Here is a 19,322-nt window from a genome sequence, read left to right as displayed (position 1 = left end):
TAGCAACGGCCAGCCTACCCCGGTTATTAATTAATGGCGTCTCTCAAGTATACGCTGAAGTGACCATGATTGAAACTGAACTTTTCATTCCGACACTTTCCATCACACCTTTGATGTCCATCCTGTCAGGAAGTTTTGCTGCCATGAGCAACGAAGAGCTCACTATCCAACTCGCTGCTTTGAAAAATTTCATCGTTGAACAAAATTCAAGTCGTGAAACGGGATCGTTGCTGGGTTGTTACTGAGGAGCGTTCAGCAAGCAACTGTTGAACAGATGAATGCGGCAGAAGAACCAGTCGATCGGCTTTGGTTTCATTAGCACTTAAACTCCCTGAGACCAGGATCCGGGCGCTCTATTTCCAGCTGTACGATTGGGCTACACGAAATATGGGGAAAGAGCGTCTTATTACTTTTTACAACTTGCGATGCAGTTGGCCGAAAAGTTGAAGGGTCTCTTTGTCGTCTTTGCTGGCCACTTTATCCGAAATGCAGCCCAGGTGATTGTCGACACCAACTTCACTCAGAAGGGATCCTTACCATTCAACGGACCCCATGCCGAAGGGAACACGTTGATGCTACTCGAATACGTGCTGCGTTGCCTCTACCGCGTTTGCTTGCACGATAACGAGAATTTCTTCAACAAGGAACGATTTGAAACTCTCATGGAGTCTATGGTGGATCAGCTCGAAAATCAGCTATAGGAGAAGATGATGCCGTCAAGCGACGTCAAAGATCTCCTCATCCCATTCATAATTAAGATGGCCGTTGCTGAGACCGATGACTGTTTATGGAAGGCACTTTGACTACCAATTGCTGCTGAAGAGAAGAAGCAACTCGCCTCACGTTCGACGGAGATCACTTTCTGCGTTGTCGGCGTTCGTCTCGAATCTTGAACAAGGTTACGTGGCTTCAATCCCGTTTGCCATGCCCTTCTTGTCTGAACTGCTTAAAGTTGATGTCGTTGATGTGGCTGCCACCGCTCATATCACATTGGCAGTTTTCCCACGCTTCTGGAGAATTGGAGTTTAAGAATAATCTGGGGAAACACATAAGGTAAGGGATTTCATGCAAAATTAAAATAATTTTTTTTTTCCATTTTCAAATTACTTTTATAACTATAACTAAACAACACTCATTTTCTATGCAGAAGAAATAAAATCTCGAAGGCCGACCCCACTTGGCGTTTTCGCTCCATTGCCTTCCACCCTTTCTGCTTTGAAATTTAATAATTCGTTTCTTCAAACAAAAACCATGATACGATAGACTTGCCAGACGTTATAATGTTTCCCAAGTTGTTTCCAGATCGTTTCGTTTTTAGCGCACGACCCCGTTTTTCGCCGTTTTTCCTTTCGGTCCGTTCTTGCCCTGATGTATCCTAGTGCACATACTGTAATTCGGAAGTGTTTATTTAAAATTCGTTTGCTTTACATTCTTATAGGAAATCATTTTCTTTCCTTAAAGCAAAGTCTAATGGAACACAATCGATTCTAAGCTCCGTGGTGGCAGGGAGACCTTTGATGAACACGCAAGCACAGCGCTGCCGCGCACAAATTTCTTACGACAAATTTTTGTCCACAATGACGATCGCCTATTAAAAATGCTGAATTTAGCCACTCTAATTAAAACTGTTTGTGTAAGCCTCCCAGAAATTCATGTCATCTCCATCACAACAGATTTCAGCATTATTTTGGTTGCTTTTATCATCATTGCATATCGAAGCACGTTTATTGGCATGGCTATCTGCATGCAATGCAAACGTCCTTACTTCTTTTCCATTTTCAAGTCGTATTTGAAGTTGTGTATGGAACCGATAATAATTATTCTTATGAAATTTTCTCACGAAACTACGCCCGAGAACATCGCAGTGACCGCTACGAGATGGATTTCGACATTGTCTGTGTGTAATTATTATACAAATTATGAGAAATGTTTCCAATTTCATTCGAAATTGAATACCCGTGACTGTGAGTATACATAATTGAAAGGGTATAGTTGTGACTATAAAGTAATTCCATCTGCTTTTGTTCCAGTTCCGTATCTGTAACTAGGATGTCTGGAACCACAAACTCAACGATGCATGCGATGGGGATAAATAGCGAAGGAAGATGCCGAATGAATTCGTGTTGGTTTTGCATTAGCTGCGTAAACACGTCGTTGGATCGCGGGAACGTCGAGTTAAATACCCAATTCAGCCTATCCGTCTCTTTTTGAGTTGAGACATTTGTGCTGTAGACCTGTCTTCCCCAAAAAGGTAGACACGTTTGTTAAACCACGGGCTCCGGTCTGTCTTGCTGCGTCCTCTCTGATTTTGACCAAAGAAACCAATTTGATCTTGGTAAGTTATTTCACTGCTAATTTTTAGGAAATCTACTTAAGTGTTTTCCAATTTTGTATTTTTTTGTTCTTTCGTTCATTGTTCGTTATTTATTCATTTTACTTTTTAGTATCTTATTTATCTAAATGGTTCTTAAAAGGGGTTTACCCGCTACGATGCAATATGTTTTATGCTCAAAATGAGTATTTATTTCGTTTCTATAATTTATTCATTTCATTTTTTAGGCGCAATGAGTTCTTCATCATTGAATCAACCCGGATCTCCAGGTATAATTAGTTGAAAATATTTCCCTCTTTAATCCAATGCGATGTTGATTGAAATTCTTTTAAATCTGACTTAGGCATGTTGCGTCGTTCGAACATGACTCAACAAGGATCACCAGGTAAATAGCAGCACATTCCAAAATACTAAATTTTCCATAATCTTGTCATGCTGTTTTTTTTTTCAAAAATATCCGTAGTTATGTTGCATCGTTCAATGAGCAATTCCGGTTTGAACAACTTGGCCCATTCGTCGAGCTTCGTTCGCCGTAACAACGATCGCGATGGAATGGGTAACAACGCCGGAGTCAGTCCCGGTGGCAGCAACGCCGCTTACCGCGCCTCATTGGTCTCGCACTACGCCGAAGATTTGGACAGACGTCGTCGCGCTGAACGAGCTGTCGAAGAGATTCGTACCGATGGAAGTAATACATTTCTCAGTTTCATTCGTTCTACAGCAAATTTGAAATTTGAAAAACTATCTAGTGCCATCCGATAACCTGAAGATCGAATCTGTTGAGCTGTTCTCACGAGACAACGCCCGAGAACATCGCACTGATCGCTACGAGATGGTTTTCGACAACGGCCGCGTAATTATTATAAAAATGATGATACTTATTTGTGATAAGGCTAATTTCGTACGCTAATTGTCGACTGTAAACTTTAATAACAGGACATTGGATCTCCATCATCCATGGCTATGTCCAGGTCCGTGACAAATATGGCTTCCATGTCTTCGATGTCACCAATGTCCCCAATGTTGTCGATGGACTACCGTTCATCTTCTTCACCGTCGACTACCGTTCTCCGTCGTGGCCAGCCTTTCTTCATGGCTATCCGCATGAAGGATCGTAACTTTGATCCACGCCGTGACATCTTGCGGGCATCGTTTACTTTTGGTAAACAGACAGTCACGAAATGGATAGTAGTAGAATTCAGCGCTAATATTATGAATTTTAGGACCCAATCCTCAAGTGACCAAGGGAACCAAAGTCGTTTTGCCTTTCCGCATGAATCAGCGCGAATTCAGTCGGGCCCCGCAAAAGTGGGACATGCGTCTCCATCAACAGGAGGGTTTCAACATCACTTTCCAAGTAAAACTATCCAAAATCTGAATTACTTGGCGGTGCCTTAAATTTAAATGTCTTTCGATTTTGGTAGGTTCACATCCCCGCCAACGCGCTCGTCGGATTATGGCGAGTGAATATTGAAACGACGACAACGACACCCGGTGCGCGCGTTGACGAATTCCGTTTCAAGGATGACATTTACATCTTGTTCAACCCCTTCTGCCGAGGTGCGTTATTCGTTTAGACACCATTTTATGTTAGAATCGCTTATTCAAAATTTTGATTATTTTACACCATGACATTTAACAGACGACCCAGTTTACTTGGACAACGAGGAGCTTCGCAGGGAGTATCTCATGAACGAGACTGGCAAGGTCTTTGTAGGCACTCACCATCGCCCGAAAGGACGCCGTTGGGTCTACGGACAGTTCTCCGACGTTGCTCTGCCAGCTGCCCAACTTTTGCTTGAACAGTCTGGTCTCAACCCGACCGAGAGAGGCAACCCTGTCCAAGTCGTCCGCGCCATTGCTTCCATCGTAATCAAATGACATTTCATTATTCATAGGCTGGTGAACGATTTCTTGATTATTTTTCATTTGAACTAACAGATTAACGCCAACGAAGGCTTTGGATTATTGGAAGGCAAATGGGAAGGCTCGTTCGAAGATGGTGTTTGCCCGTGGGTGTGGACTGGAAGCAACAAAATCTTCGAGCACTACTTGCGCAACGGATCCAAGCCAGTCAAATACGGACAATGCTGGGTGTTTGCCGCCGTGGCCACTTCCAGTAATTAAATCTATGACCGAGTTTCATGCTTCCGTAATAATCCCCTCTATAAATGTTGACAGTCTTCCGCGCTTTGGGTATTCCATCTCGTCCCGTGACCAATTTCGTTTCCGCACGTGATACCAACCACACCCTGTCCGTCGACAAGTACTTTGACATCTTTGGCGATGAGATGAAAGGTGGCCCAGATGGCGACAATCAGGATGCCGTTTGGAACTTCCACGCTTGGTAACAATATTTTATTCTTTAGATGCTTCATCTTCGTTTTAATTTTATGATTGACCGAGAAGGACTGAAGTTTGGATGTCACGACCTGATCTCCAAGCCAATTGCAATGGATGGCAGGCTATTGATCCCACTCCCCCTCCTCATTTCTGGCAGAAGAACACGGGAGGTTTGTTACCCAAACTGTTTAATTAAAATCGTGAAATGTTTTAATCACATTTAATCATTTAGTAGATCAAAAGAGCCGTGGACCGTTGGCCGTTGAAGCTTTCCGTCGTGGACCCTCTTCCGTCGAGTCGGTTCGTCGTGGCGAAGTTGGATTCGCTTTCGACACGCCATATGTAAGATTTTAAAAGAAGAAATTATTACCTTTAAAAGTGACGATTGATGACAAACTGAAAATTGCAGCTGTTTGCTGAGGTCAACGCTGAAGTGAGTCACTTCCAGGAAGACGAGACTTCACACTGGGGATACAGGAAAATTCACGTCAACAACTACCAGTAACATTTAAAACATTTTTTTTTAGCTATTTGCGTGTCAATAGTTAGAGCTCATTCCATTCAAAATTTTCAGGGTCGGCCGCATGATCTTAACCAAGCGACCGGGAGCGGACGATGACGTCAGCGACGCCGACGCAGAAGATATCACGAGTCTTTACAAGAACCCTGATGGCATGTCCCGCTACCAGAAGCAAGGCGATTTCAACTGTCACTTCAGTAAGGCTCTAGAACAATGTCAAATCGATTTAGCCACTATTAACATTTGTATCTCATTGTGATTGAAAAGATCAGGGAATGTCGTCACCCTATCTGGAAAGGAGAGATATGAATATGAGGGATAGAGATAACAATAGGGATATGATGCACTACCCTGGAACATCTGTGCGTCGATTGAGTTCAGTCGATATCGCTCGCAAACCCTGGTATGATGAATCACGTCATCCTACCGATTCCGGTAGCTCTGCAGCGGAACGCGTCTCAGCCATGAACGCATCTCGCAGTGTTGAACGAACTCAGCCGATGTTTGACAACCGACCAGTCAACGAAGATGTTTACTTTGACTTGATCGAGCAAGAAAAAGTTGCCTGGGGACAGCCTTTCAATCTCCAAGTTCTTGTCCAGGTATTTTAAACCGCAAGAAATTCCCGCACTTTCCTCGATTTAAAAATGTTATTGGCTCGATTTCAATTTTAGAATCGTTCACAAGAAATGAGAACCATCACGACGATCCTATCTGCAAACTCCGTTTATTACACCGGAGTTACTGCGCGTCGTCTTGGTCGCAGCGATCGTCAGTTTGTTCTTCAACCTGGAGGCCGTAAGTATTTTTGTTTCTGCCTACTTTGATTATGAAATTTTCCCGACTGATCTCGTTGCAATTCAAACATCAGGAGAAACTCTGCAAGTCCGCATCAGCTGGGACGAATATCGCGACAAAATTGTCGACTATGGCCATATCAAGATCTTTGCCATGGCTTCTGTGCAAGAGACTAAGCAGTCGTGGAGCGAAGAAGATGACTTCCAGCTGGAGAAACCCAAGTTGGATGTCCAGGTAGCTTTCTTAAGCGTTACTGTGGTCTTACGCAGCTCTTATGTTAAATATTTGAATTTAATTTAGATCCGAGGAAACCCGCAGGTGGGTCAGGATTGCTTCGCTACGTTCAGCTTCATGAACCCAGTGTCAGTTACTCTGACAGAGTGCGAGTTCACATTCGAAGGACCCGGCCTTGTTCGCCCACAAACTGTGAAATACCGGTGAGATTTTTTTATTTATTTTTTTAATGTAATATTCATTTATTTCAAGTAATTCTGTTCGCCAGTGACGTGAAACCGGGAGAGATGATCAGTTTCGCCCAAAAGTTCATTCCTCGATTCAACGGTGAGCGCAAATTGGTTGCCACTTTCAACTCTCGCGAATTGGGCGACATTGTTGGCTCTCGTCCGATTCACGTTCGTGACTGAGATATTTCTCATCGAAGCAACCCGACTACCACGTAAACTCCTTCGACATGACAATCTGGACCTTGAAACGGACTTGGACTTGCCCATGGAAAAGTGTTGCAAATTAGTCAAGTAACTCTCGTTTTCTCTGCACTTTTTACAACTCTATTTCATTTACATATTATAAACCCAAAAATGAACCATTTGCGTTATTATTGTATCCAATTTAACCACTCTTCTTATGCTCCTCTTCTTACTGATGGTGTTGGTTTACTGCTAATCTTCTTATATACTTTCTGGGTGATGGTTTTAGTCAACCAGAATAAATTTCATCAATCAGATTCCTTGTGCATTGACTTGTTTAACGGCATCGATGTGCTATAATTTCTTAAATAGAGGTAATGTTATTGTACTCGTCGTGGAAATGAGGTATTATCACGGCCTACCGGGTCTTCACTAAAGTTTGAGAGAAATTTTTTTATAAAGAAAAGGTGACGTCCGAAGACGAGATTTGTTAGTTTCTTTGGAGCCCATTAAGAAGTAGAGTAAAAGGAAAAGAAAAGTAATCAGAACTGAATCAATTACTTTGAGATCAATTATCGATGTAAAAATAGTCTCTCGTCCCTTAAATCTCTCTTATTCACCCATTTCTATTTCTTTGCTTCCTTTCGTAAAAGTGGAGAGAGCAATCCGCAATAAGTTTTTGAGGGGTCGCGCCGTCAAAAATGCTAGATGAGCTCGCAATTTTGGCCACCAGGTGGCTTGTTTTGTTTACTTTGTCGTCTGCGTAGATTTGTTACAGTCGTCTGTGTTCTTGCATGGTTCTTGTTTGCAAATTGCAATTTTTATCTATTTCTCAGAATATTGAAACAAATAGTAAGGGATTTGGACTGTGGTTGTGAATTTGAATAAAAGTAATGGGATTGAAAGCATGAGTCGCGAGGATCACAACTTCACAATGATAAACCGACTGCCAGATCTTATTTGAAAACCACTAAAACTAAACAAGGTTGGTTCTAAAATTCAATTTTCCCATTATTTAAACTCTAAGCCCACTACAGCTTTCATATATTGTACTTTACTTATCTGGATGCAGTTCCAAATTATTGTATAACAATTCCATGTCTGTTCTTGTTTACAGAAAATTGAACCGTTTTCATAGGCACATTGAAATCACAGAACAGATTTAGTATTTAAAAATTTTGACATTTAGAAAGAAACAGTAGTTGGTTGGTGATAAGTAAAGTATTCTCTATTGTAGGCCAGTCCTTTTAATTGACATCAGTCTGTGACATCAAGAAAGATTTCCAAGAATATTGTAATGAAAATTATGGGTGGTTGGTAATCTTTTTCTTTAGTAAATGGTGGCCCTGAAAAGGGCCGATTGGTTAGTCAAAATGGAATAGGTCGCTTAAGCACGTTCACCACGAATACGGCGAGCGAGCTGGATGTCTTTTGGCATGATGGTGACTCGCTTGGCGTGGATGGCGCACAAATTGGTGTCTTCGAAAAGACCCACCAAGTAAGCCTCGCTGGCCTCCTGCAGGGCCATGACGGCCGAGCTCTGGAAACGCAAGTCGGTCTTGAAATCCTGGGCGATTTCTCTGACCAAGCGCTGGAATGGCAACTTGCGGATGAGAAGCTCGGTCGACTTTTGGTAGCGACGGATCTCACGAAGGGCGACGGTGCCGGGACGATAACGATGGGGTTTCTTGACTCCTCCAGTGGCCGGGGCACTTTTACGAGCGGCTTTGGTGGCCAACTGTTTGCGGGGCGCCTTGCCACCGGTGGATTTGCGAGCGGTCTGCTTGGTACGAGCCATTTCGAGCGACTGAAATTACAGATGTCCTAACTAGTGAAAAGTGCTTGGTATATCTGGGGAACCTACGGACGTTGCGGAGCTAAGCGAGTTCACTGGCTAGGGATTGGTTAGTTCAAAAATGGGAGGGAAAAGAAAAATTTATAACGGAAATCCTTTTTGTTGACAAGTGATGGCTGGAGCTGAGTTCCACCAATAGGAGTTCAGCTTGAGGATCCGGTAGGGTATATATTGGGCCCATAGTGAGTTTAACATCATTCGATATTTTTTAAATCTCTGAAACTCATTTGAAAATGACTGGTCGCGGCAAAGGAGGAAAAGGACTCGGCAAGGGAGGCGCCAAACGTCATCGCAAAGTTTTGCGTGACAACATCCAGGGAATCACCAAGCCGGCCATCCGTCGTCTTGCCCGTCGTGGTGGTGTCAAGCGAATCTCTGGTCTCATCTACGAGGAGACCCGCGGTGTGTTGAAGGTGTTCCTTGAGAACGTGATTCGTGACGCCGTCACCTACACTGAACACGCCAAGAGGAAGACGGTGACGGCCATGGACGTCGTCTACGCACTGAAACGCCAGGGCCGCACTCTGTACGGTTTCGGCGGTTAAATCTTTTCTAGCTATTGATACTCCGATCTTTCAATCCAATCGGCCCTTTTCAGGGCCACCATTTACTTAAAGAAAAAGATTTCTCAACTATATTCTTGTCGACTTTCTATAAGCAAAAAAGAACAAAAACATGATTTCATACAGCCGTTGGAGCAATGCTTTAATATTATTTAAGTGTTGGTGCACCTTAAAAAATATTTTTGGAAATATAAAGTTCTTATGATACGTATTACACGGTGTTAAGCCAAATAACTTAAATCGTAAAATATCCAGAAGCTATTTTTTTCTCAGATTTTCCATACTATAATTTCTTAATATTTCCTCTCTATTCTGCCTTTAATTCTCGTCAATTTCTGGAGTTGCTCTTAGCTACTGAAACATTTTTTCGCAACTGTCGGTGATTCTTATCTTGATTACTATTTGAATTAAATTAAATGGCTGTGCCATTTATAAAAATTGCTTAGATATGTTGATTTTTGAACTCTTTCTTTCAACTTCTACTTTTAATCGAATCGTCTGTCTGATCTGAATCTAAAATATGTAATAACTTCCCATCGTATTTAACAACATTTTTATAATATTTGCTTAGTACGTAAAAAATTTACGTGATTGCTTCGGAGACCAATTTCGTGATCCCCTTTTCTCTGTATTCACTATTCAACATTCAACGCATTGTGTCAAATCTGGCAAACGTGAACTACAGAAGAGCTATTGCCATGTAGAATAGTAAACTGGTGAAAAGAGACTATAAGCTCTAGATACAAAGCAATTCATAACGTTCCGTTTCACAAATTGGGTCGAGTTTAGGATTCGACTAGACAAATGTCAAAAGCAGTTAGATAGTTTTCATTTCTTGAAAATTTGGTGGCCCTGAAAAGGGCCGATTGGTTGGAAGGGACCGAGATGAACAATCTACTTGGTGCTGGTGTACTTGGTGACTGCCTTGGTGCCTTCAGACACGGCGTGTTTGGCCAACTCACCGGGCAAGAGCAGACGGACGGCCGTCTGGATTTCCCGGCTAGTGATGGTCGAACGCTTGTTGTAGTGGGCAAGACGGGACGACTCTCCAGCGATGCGCTCGAAAATGTCGTTGACGAAGCTGTTCATGATGGTCATGGCTTTGGAGGAGATGCCAGTGTCGGGGTGGACCTGCTTCAACACTTTGTAGATGTAAATGGCGTAGCTCTCCTTCCTCTTGCGCTTCTTCTTCTTGTCTCCTTTGGCAATGTTCTTCTGGGCCTTGCCGGCCTTCTTCGCAGCTTTTCCGCTTACTTTGGGGGGCATGCTAGGACTTGAGTAAATCTGAGAAAGTAACGACCGACTCTTCAAATTTCGTCTTTATATTGAAGTTGGCTCCCCCTCACTACTTGATGGTAGCCAAAACTCGCGTCTCCAGAGACTTACGTGTAGCAGCAGATGTTCACTCGGGGGCGGAGCTAGTAACACAATCAGGGGAGACATGAAAGAAAGGCGGGGCAAATAAAAGTTTACCGATTGGCTACCAAAATTGCATTCTGAATCCGACATCAAGCGACTATATAAACGTCGATTTTTCAAATTGTATACATCACTCGTTCCTTGATTGTAGGAACCGCGTTTACTTACTCTACATCTTAACATGTCTGGTCGTGGTAAAGGAGGCAAAGTCAAGGGAAAGTCAAAGACCCGTTCCAGCAGGGCCGGACTTCAATTCCCCGTCGGTCGTATCCACCGAATGCTTCGCAAAGGATCGTACGCTGAGCGCGTCGGTGCCGGTGCCCCCGTCTACTTGGCTGCCGTCATGGAGTACTTGGCCGCTGAGGTCCTCGAGTTGGCTGGTAACGCCGCCCGTGACAACAAGAAGACCCGTATCATCCCTCGTCACTTGCAATTGGCCATCCGCAACGACGAAGAGTTGAACAAACTTCTCTCCGGTGTCACCATCGCTCAGGGTGGTGTTTTGCCCAACATCCAGGCCGTTCTCTTGCCCAAGAAGACCGACAAACCCGCCAAGGCTTAAACTTCCCCCGTCTTTAAACAAACGGCCCTTTTCAGGGCCACCAATTTATTCTAGAAAAAAGGAATTTGCTAAATGCTATATTTCGCACATTATTTCGTTTCTGACTGAGAGAAAAACTCGATTACAAATTTTACATGTTATTGTACAGATTTATAAATATCTTAATCAATGTCTGAATTCAGTATCAGTTTATGATCCACCTTGTTAATTCAGGCAACCTTGCCCACTCCCCCTTAGCTCTAGTTGAAATTCAACATGGTCGCCGTTTGGCTTGTTGTTTATTGGTTGCGGGTGGTGTGACAGCGATTCTGTCGATAATTCTCATTCTCACTGATTCGGATTTTTTTTGTTTATTTTTAATGGAAAATAGCACCAATCACTAGCACGAAGTATCTGGTATTGCATTTTACCACGACACCTTTCGACCAACTTGAAAAAGAACTTGAATGGCTGTAAAGAAGAGTTTACACCAATTGAGAAATGGTTTTCTTCATTCTGAAGGTTGGGATGGATAGATTTTAAAAGATTTAATAGATAACACACCATGTGGATTCTGATTTCATTCTTGATTTAATTTTTCAGATAATTCCTTCAACTGAATGTTTCATGTGACCTCGTGACTTCTGGTCGCTTGTGACAAAATAATCCAATTCAAGCTGTGTTTTCCAAAATTTTAGGAAATTCTATTTGCGAGGTAGTTATTTGACCAACATTTCATTTTATTTCTACGATATTTAAGGTTGTAGGCCTATAGTATAATTAGATAGAAAACCCTAAAAATGCTTTTCCTGTTGTTTGCTCACTTGCTGGATGGATTTTTTCGGGGTTTGTTCTCATGTCTAAAGACAAATTCTAGCTCATACCCAACTAAAAAGGATAGCCTAATTACTCCTCCCCTGTCTGCTTGTAAAACACGAGTAGGCAATCAGATGCTCCTGGTAGAGAAATTAAAACTTGTTTCTTATATTTGCATAGCCAACCTTATTATGGTCAAGATGTGGTTCCCACACGCATTTAACAATTTGGAAAGCCGAATTCCTTTTTCATTCACTTAATAGTCTAATTTCCGTAATGTACGCTCTGGAGCAAATGTAACCGTGAATGAACTGGAATTTCACTCGGTGAACATTTTGCTATTCTTTTTCTATTTTTAACTGCCTAGTTTTCAACCTATCCTATCATGAGAATTTCACTTGATCGCTAAATGGATAAAAACATGATTCCTTCTTCATTTTGTAAATATTCCATTGATTTCTCGTTTACTGCTCTTGGTACATAGTTCTGTTATGATTCATAACATTTAATTTTTCTTTTAGAACGCCAATATGTTCCATCGGGATATTCGGCCACATCATCAACAATCACAAGCTATTCAAATATCTATGCATCACCTATTTATGTGCCTGATCCCGTTTCACCCCCTTCACAAGTCAATCAACCGGAGCCAGTGGAACGTTTGGATTCAAAAGGAAGAGTTTCTCAGTTGGAAGATCTATAGCGGATGCTGGAACTGCAGAAGAAGATTCAGGAATTGGAGATCAGTTTGCAGGAAGCCAAATCCAAACAGGCTGTTCCTCCCAGTGGAATTAAGAGGCAGCAGGTCGTCATCGACAAATCGACATCTGCAGCTATTTCCACTAGAGCAAGAAGTCGAACTTAGTGTGTTCCTGAAAAGAATCCTTCTATCTCATCGTCTGTCTCTTCTAAAATTCTGAATGAAATTGATCTTCTGCAAGTCCGATTGAGCAATGTGATCGCCTCAACCGGAGCTGTCGTTGTCAACCGTCGTCGCATTGGAAAGATAACCGACAACTATCAGGAGTCGATTGGGCGTGAAGAATTCGGTCAAGTCTTCAAAGGAACTTGGCACGGACGTAAAGCAGCCGTCAAAGAAATCCGCTCTCCTTGGCGTTGCAGCACAATCGTCGAGGCTCGATCGTTCGCCAAGATGATTCAACGAGAGGTTGAAGCCTTTTCAGCTGTCCAGCACCGCAATATTATTGGACTGCTCGGTCTTTGCATGGATAACGGATCGAGTGATGGTGAAACATCGATTAGAGTCTCGCTCATCTTTGAATTCACCAACGGAGGGACTCTTTTCGACCATCTTTTCGGCGACCAAGCAAAAAATAGCAAATTCAAATTAGACGTGAATCAAATGATGCTGATCGCTCGCCATCTCACCGCGAGACTCTCCATCTACTGCATTCCACTCAGCAGAAGCCGGGCGGTTCAGTTATGGTCCACCGTGACGTGAAATCCGCCAATGTTTTACTGCAACGGGATGACGAAGGAAGAGTCGTGCGAGCTGTTTTGGCCGATTTAACGTCTTCATTTGGATCTTAACGAAAGTGGGAGCGGCTCTGGCCTAGCAGCCAGTTTCATGACAGCCGTGGTAGGTACCCACGGCTGTGTCCATCCTTTGTATGCGGAGGTACTGTATATTTTCAACATGTTCCAACTAATGCAGTGTTTATTAATTATTTCTCAATTACCATTGTAGAGTTCAACCTACAGACGGGTTGGCCAGTTTGCACGTCCTTCACTCTTAAAGGTCGCGGGGAATATTACGTTAAACTGTCAATGCGGTGATGTAGAGGTTGGGTGAGGACGACACGTGTTGCATCATTATCAAGCAGATACAAAAGCCGCAAGGCTCAGCCATTTGGTATTCATTTTGATATTGATTGTTGTAGACCCTTCCCCAGCAACGTCAACCTAAAGAAGGGAAGGCAAGTTTCCATTTTCTTCAATTTTGAAGGTCACGGAGATACCATTACGTTAAACGTGTCATGTGGAGTAGAGGTTGGGTGAGAACGGGAAGTGTTCCATCATTATCAAGCAGGTCCAATAGCCGCAAGGCTTAAGAGGTTAGGGTGAGAAAAAAATCGTATATAATGTGAGAGAAAAGGCGATCTTAAGTAGTCGAGTGAGCACCTCCGACACGGCAACAACCGTAGCGCACTGTCACCAACTCCCTCCTTCCTCTCATCGTACAACCAATTCGCAATCATGGGTAAATATTCTTCAATGTTTTATATTAAGTTTTTTTATAAATGCTACTTTTTGCTATTGGTTAATATGCTAGTTAATATTGAATGTAGACATATCAATAACACAATCGATAACGAAAAATTATGCCCATTAAGCAGCGCTCCCTTCAAATTAGTGACGTCTTGTCTTGTCACAATTTTTTGATTTGTTTTATCTTCATTTATTTATGGTCTTAAGTTAATTATAGTATTTTGTTAGTTAAACATGTACAAGCACAGCAAATTCTTAATCGATATTTCGGGGAAATACTTCGTTAATTAAAAAAATCGACCAGTATCAGTTCCTATGAATTTGGTTGTAGGTCATATGTAACATAATTACGTAAAAGTGTCATGCATTGGTGGTAGAGGTTTGGTGGGAGCGACACGTGTTGCATCATTATCAAGCAGGTACAATAGCCGCAAGGGTTAAGAGGTGGGTTAGGGTGAAAATTAAGTCGAAGAAAAGGAAAAAGGTGTTTTAAAATCAGTTGAGTGAGGATCTCCGACATGGCAACTGCAGTGCACTATTCGTCACCAAATGCATTCTTCATTCTAAAATAATTTCGCAATGAGTAAATATTCTTTAACTTTTTGTGTCGATTTTTGTTGTTTTTTTTTCTTTTCAATTGTAAATATGCCATTTATTGAATATATTTAATATTCAAATTGTTTATTGTCTGTCGTATTAAAGGAGAAAAAAGGCCAAAGAAATCAGTCGAGCGATCATCTCCGACACGGCAATAGCAACTGCAGTGCACTATTTTTGTCATCAATTGATTCTTCATCAGTTCGTAATCATGGGTAAATATTCATTTTTACATTGAGTCATGAAAAATTTCTATGTCATTTCTAGTTGATATGATGAGCTATAATTGAAATTAATTTTTAAATTGTTTATTGTACAGTTAATTATGGCGTTGTGCTGCTGTTGGGTGTTGTACCGTTGATTCCTGAGTCGACCACGAGTATACCGATGTCTCCTGGATACGGTGGCCCCGAGTTACTTCATCAAAGCGCCCGAGTACTACACTGAGGCTCCCAAGTACTACACCATCAAAGCTCCAGAGTATTACACTACAACCTACGCTGCTCCAGGTTACTATACTGATGCTCCCAATTACTATTTTGTTCCCAGCTACTACACCGAGGCTCCAGTTTATTACACCACTAAAGCAATCGAATACTACACCGAAGTGCCAAAGTACTACACTGCGATCTACGCTGCCCCAGCTTACACCACCAAGGGACCGGAGTACTGCACCATATTACGCTGCTCCAGTTCACTACACCGCCGTGAGACGCAACCACATCTGAGGCAGCCAGTATTACTGCACAGCGGCTTCTTCTTAGTACTACATTGAACCGGAATACTACACTGATGCTCCAGTTTACTACACCACAACCTACGTTACACCTAGATGCTACACCGAAGCCCCCAAGTACTGCACCGGCAAGGCCGAATATTACACAACCACGTTTGCTGCCCCAGTCTACTACACCGAGATACTCAAGTATTTCTCTGCTCCAGCAACTACCGAACAGTGGCTCCTGTTGACTACACCATCTATGCCCCGGGGTTTTACAGTACAACCTACGCTGCCCCCATCTACACCACCAAGGCCCACACAACCAAGGCACCCGAGCTACTACTTAGGCTGCTCCGACCTTCTGCACCGGTATTCCACTGCCCCGAGTTACTACACCACCAAGGCACTTGAATGTTACATCACAACCTACGCTTCTCCAGTTTACTACATAATGGTGAAGCCAGAAATGGAAATAGGTATGGGCCCAACGGGTCTTGCTTTAATCCTCTTGTGTCTCTTCTTCAAGATGAACCGTCTGGAATATTTGTTTGATTTTTTTAAATGTGAAGTAGAGAGGGTAGAGACAATATTTTGATAGAAGAGGAAAACAAGTGCTTTCGACTTATTTTAAAGAAGTTCTACATAACACGTGGGGTTTTGTGTTGAAATTTGTTGGTATAGTTAAATGTGTGCGGGTCATGACTCATGAGTTGCCAAGTTGAAGCTTATTTTCTGCTAGAAATCACTTGAGTAGAATAACCAATGAAGCGTTGTTGACACTTAACTTGCATCTGACCGTGTGGAAGGCCTTTTTAGTTTTTTTTAATGTTACGTCATTTTTATAATCATTCTCATCTAATTTCCCCATGTCAATTGCTAATTCGAAGGTCACTGATTATTACGTAAAAATTTTGCCATGTAGTGGTGTAGAGGTTGGGTAAGAACGGGACGTGTTTGATCATTATCAAGCAGGTAAAATTGCCGCAAGGCTTAAGATGAAAAAGGTTAGGGTGGGAAAAAGTCGTATAAAAGGAGAGAAAAGGCGATAAAGATCATTCTAGTGAGCATCTCCAACACGATAACAGCTGCTTTCTTCCAATTCTCAATCATGGGTAATTCGTTTATTTTACATGGAGTTTTGTATCAATTAGACTTCCTTACATTTGTTCATGTGCCACTTATAGTTGGATATTAATGTTCACATTCAATTGTCTAGTTAACTATCCGTGCTGTTTGGTGCATCGTTGATGGTCGAGTCGTCCACTGGTGTACGGATGACCCCTGAGTGTGGCAGATACCCAACCGCAACGCTACTGTCTTACTACACAACAAACATACGCAAACAGTTCCTACACCCAAAAGGCCGTATATTACACAAGGGCGTATGCTACACCAGTTTACTACACCGAGGAATTCAAGTATTGCTCTTCTCCGAGCAAACACCAAACAGAGGCTCCTGTTAACTACACTACCATCGCCCTCGAGTGTTACACTACAACCTACGCTGCCCCCAACTACTACACTGTAGCTCCGAAGTGCTACACATCAATGCACAACCAATTCGCAATTGGTAAATCTGCTGTTTTACATAATTTGAATTATTCCACATGTTCTCTAATTGTTAATTAATAACTGAAAATGTTTTATTTTATTCATTACAGTTTATTTTGACGTCGCGCTGCTGTTGGTTGTTCTATCGTTGCTAAAGTGTTGACCACTGTACCGAACTCCACCGACTTTGGGTATTAACGACAAGTGATGTATGTCAATAGGTGTAATAGCCGTAAAGTTAAAAATTTGAAACAGGGAGAGAAAAAATCGGATAAAAGAAGAGAGGAAAGGCGATTTATCAATTGAATGAGCATCTCCTACCCGGCAGCAATTGCATTCTTCCAATACTCAATCAAAGGAGTACGACACCACCAAGGCAGCGGAGTACTACACCACCAAGGCAGCGGAGAACTACACCACCAAGGCAGCGGAGAACTACACCACCAAGGCAGCGGAGAACTACACCACCAAGGCAGCGGAGAACTACACCACCAAGGCAGCGGAGTACTACACCACCAAGGCAGCGGAGTACTACACCACCAAGGCAGCGGAGTACTACACCACCAAGGCAGCGGAGTACTACACCACCAAGGCAGCGGAGTACTATACCACCAAGGCAGCGGAGTACTATACCACCAAGGCAGCGGAGTACTACACCACCAAGGCAGCGGAGTACTACACCACCAAGGCAGCGGAGTACTACACCACCAAGGCAGCGGAGTACTACACCACCATGTATGTTGCCCTTGCCTTTTAGACCGAGGCTCCCAAGTACTACTCCGTTCCCAGCTACAACACCGAGGCTCCAGCTTATTACACCACCAAATCGGTCAAATATTACACAGAAACGCCCTAGTACTAGTATTTTATCAACTTTGCGTCAGTTGTCTATTGGTGTTGGATTTCTTCAAGACCGGTATGCTGAATTGTGAATTGTTTGTGTTATATTTTAGAGGTGACTACTGCCTTATTCATACGGACATGTTCTTGTGGTTCGACGATGATATTTCAAGGACTAGTTACGAGACATTTGTAACTGTAGATTTTATCAAATCTTATAAGTAATGGGAAAGTGGCTGACCTTTGTAAAAATGAAAGACTTTGAAGTTGAGAGAAATATATTGATACAATTTCATAACAAAACTTGGTATAAATTACAAACAATGAACAAAAAACTCATAAAAAGAATTGTGTTATATTGTCCCACCTCCTCCCACAATTCCTCCACATTTTACAGTCACATACAAACATACACATATACATACACTTAAGTTAACCCATTGGCTGCCACGCCTTACAACCCGTAGGTTGCTCTCTACTAATCTACGCGCCACGTCTGAAGGATCTATGACCAAGTGGGACTTGCCATTGCTGACAAGTCCGTGCTGAAAAGGGGGAACTATGGTGCATTGCCTGAAACAGGCGCCTTGCGGCAAATTTTGGGCTTGGCGACTCTCCGACCCCGCGGCTTGTAAACCACGAGACCGAACAGCGCGGCCCGTGCTAAGGAGCTAGGGGAAAACAAAGGCGTGGCAGACAACGGGTTAACTAACACTAACACAAACATATTACCAACAAAAAATGATGATCCACGCTGACATTTTGGAGATACCGGCGACGTTTTAGTGTCCATCTTCTCGACGTTTCCTCTCATTACCTGAATAGAATAAAGAGAAAACAATTCTTATTAAGTGACATGCCAATTAAAGTAACATAATAGTCACATAATACATATAGGTTCATTGTTCTGGTTTTTTTGCTCAAAACTTTAAAGGCGCGCTTTAAATGGCTTAAAATCTACCTAATAATATTGATAACTGTTCACAGAACAAAGCTCACATGCTAGTCTTCAAACAAAAATTCCGGAAGTAGACCGGAAGTAACCACAGCGCCTCAACCATTGAGCTGTCGTCAAATTAAACCACATATTCGTGATCTCCATGAAATTTGGGGTCGATTAGATGTGATTTAAACGAAATCCAAAATTTGGCCAAAATCGAGAATTTTCCTGAACTATAGTTCAGGAAAATTTTCGAAACCGGAAGTACGCGCACGTGAAAAAGATAACATGAACTTTACCACAAATTCGACGAGGATTACGAAAATGTGGTTCTTTTGCTCCTCGAATGAATAGTTTCTGAACTACTGACTGAAATGAGCAAACCGGAAGTAGAAAAAAAGAGCAATTATCGAAAATTTTACAAGTGAGCTTTGTTGCAGGAATAGTAATCGTCAGTTTTCACTAAATATTTCAACAAAATAACTGCCAATAAATATAAAAAGAGATGTTCAAAGTAACTGAAACTGACTGTTTTGACAGCTGCAAATTATCAAAAAGCCATCTAGCGTTAGAAAAAAGAAACGTCCAAGTAAAACTTCGCGCGTAAAAG

General features: G+C 42.3%; 5 protein-coding genes and 1 long non-coding RNA gene across 9 annotated transcripts; 4 read left to right on the top strand and 2 right to left on the bottom strand.

Moving 5' to 3' along the window:
- The first annotated feature begins 2,112 nt into the window (after window positions 1-2,112).
- On the top strand, window positions 2,113-6,957 carry LOC124205172 (hemocyte protein-glutamine gamma-glutamyltransferase-like). 2 transcript variants are annotated; one of them, XM_046602538.1, is made up of 20 exons: window positions 2,113-2,335; window positions 2,560-2,601; window positions 2,676-2,717; window positions 2,796-3,020; window positions 3,082-3,185; window positions 3,269-3,494; window positions 3,556-3,689; window positions 3,757-3,892; window positions 3,975-4,201; window positions 4,274-4,451; window positions 4,514-4,679; window positions 4,742-4,845; window positions 4,911-5,017; window positions 5,085-5,176; window positions 5,250-5,392; window positions 5,463-5,797; window positions 5,870-5,993; window positions 6,067-6,227; window positions 6,294-6,430; window positions 6,496-6,957. In XM_046602538.1, exons 2-20 carry the CDS (start codon window positions 2,565-2,567, stop codon window positions 6,635-6,637), a joined length of 2,820 nt encoding a protein of 939 aa, XP_046458494.1. In that variant the 5' UTR covers window positions 2,113-2,335; window positions 2,560-2,564; the 3' UTR covers window positions 6,638-6,957. The 2 variants fall into 2 exon arrangements, with proteins under 2 accessions (XP_046458494.1, XP_046458493.1); XM_046602537.1 differs by having other exon boundaries at window positions 4,908-5,017.
- Window positions 6,958-7,943: 986 nt separating this feature from the next.
- LOC124205179 (histone H3) lies at window positions 7,944-8,449 on the bottom strand. The gene has a single exon (XM_046602551.1). The coding sequence runs from the start codon at window positions 8,436-8,438 to the stop codon at window positions 8,028-8,030; it is 411 nt and encodes a 136-aa protein (XP_046458507.1). The 5' UTR covers window positions 8,439-8,449; the 3' UTR covers window positions 7,944-8,027.
- LOC124205178 (histone H4) lies at window positions 8,436-9,097 on the top strand. Its single transcript, XM_046602550.1, has one exon. The coding sequence runs from the start codon at window positions 8,729-8,731 to the stop codon at window positions 9,038-9,040; it is 312 nt and encodes a 103-aa protein (XP_046458506.1). The 5' UTR covers window positions 8,436-8,728; the 3' UTR covers window positions 9,041-9,097.
- An 818-nt stretch (window positions 9,098-9,915) lies between these two features.
- On the bottom strand, window positions 9,916-10,348 carry LOC124205175 (histone H2B.3). Its single transcript, XM_046602547.1, has one exon. It carries the CDS (start codon window positions 10,322-10,324, stop codon window positions 9,953-9,955), a length of 372 nt encoding a protein of 123 aa, XP_046458503.1. The 5' UTR covers window positions 10,325-10,348; the 3' UTR covers window positions 9,916-9,952.
- A 310-nt stretch (window positions 10,349-10,658) lies between these two features.
- LOC124205377 (histone H2A) lies at window positions 10,659-11,039 on the top strand. Its single transcript, XM_046602790.1, has one exon. It carries the CDS (start codon window positions 10,659-10,661, stop codon window positions 11,037-11,039), a length of 381 nt encoding a protein of 126 aa, XP_046458746.1.
- A 13-nt stretch (window positions 11,040-11,052) lies between these two features.
- On the top strand, window positions 11,053-18,075 carry LOC124205182. 3 transcript variants are annotated; one of them, XR_006879231.1, is made up of 12 exons: window positions 11,053-11,540; window positions 11,622-11,733; window positions 12,356-13,473; window positions 13,543-13,707; window positions 13,801-14,055; window positions 14,766-14,875; window positions 14,980-15,140; window positions 15,210-15,585; window positions 15,660-15,857; window positions 16,598-16,951; window positions 17,043-17,123; window positions 17,188-17,391. It is a non-coding gene; the product is annotated as an uncharacterized LOC124205182 (long non-coding RNA). The 3 variants fall into 3 exon arrangements; XR_006879229.1 differs by having other exon boundaries at window positions 15,210-15,857; window positions 17,188-18,075; XR_006879230.1 differs by having other exon boundaries at window positions 13,543-14,055; window positions 15,210-16,493; window positions 17,188-18,075.
- The last annotated feature ends 1,247 nt before the right edge of the window (window positions 18,076-19,322 follow it).

This window comes from Daphnia pulex, chromosome 10 (assembly GCF_021134715.1).
Source record: "Daphnia pulex isolate KAP4 chromosome 10, ASM2113471v1".
Classification (NCBI taxonomy): domain Eukaryota; kingdom Metazoa; phylum Arthropoda; class Branchiopoda; order Diplostraca; family Daphniidae; genus Daphnia; species Daphnia pulex.
Note: the sequence above shows the minus strand (reverse complement) of the source record. Positions and strands in the feature narration are given on the sequence as shown.

Excerpts from the sequence above, each read along its gene's own strand:
- LOC124205175 (XM_046602547.1), bottom strand. The coding sequence starts at position 10,324 with ATGCCCCCCAAAGTAAGCGGAAAAGCTGCGAAGAAGGCCGGCAAGGCC.
- LOC124205179 (XM_046602551.1), bottom strand. The coding sequence starts at position 8,438 with ATGGCTCGTACCAAGCAGACCGCTCGCAAATCCACCGGTGGCAAGGCG.
- LOC124205178 (XM_046602550.1), top strand. The coding sequence starts at position 8,729 with ATGACTGGTCGCGGCAAAGGAGGAAAAGGACTCGGCAAGGGAGGCGCC.
- LOC124205172 (XM_046602537.1), top strand. The coding sequence starts at position 2,565 with ATGAGTTCTTCATCATTGAATCAACCCGGATCTCCAG. Across the intron at positions 3,893-3,974 it reads GTTCAACCCCTTCTGCCGAG|ACGACCCAGTTTACTTGGAC; the intron begins GTGCGTTATTCG and ends GACATTTAACAG. Across the intron at positions 5,177-5,249 it reads ATTCACGTCAACAACTACCA|GGTCGGCCGCATGATCTTAA; the intron begins GTAACATTTAAA and ends CAAAATTTTCAG.
- LOC124205377 (XM_046602790.1), top strand. The coding sequence starts at position 10,659 with ATGTCTGGTCGTGGTAAAGGAGGCAAAGTCAAGGGAAAGTCAAAGACC.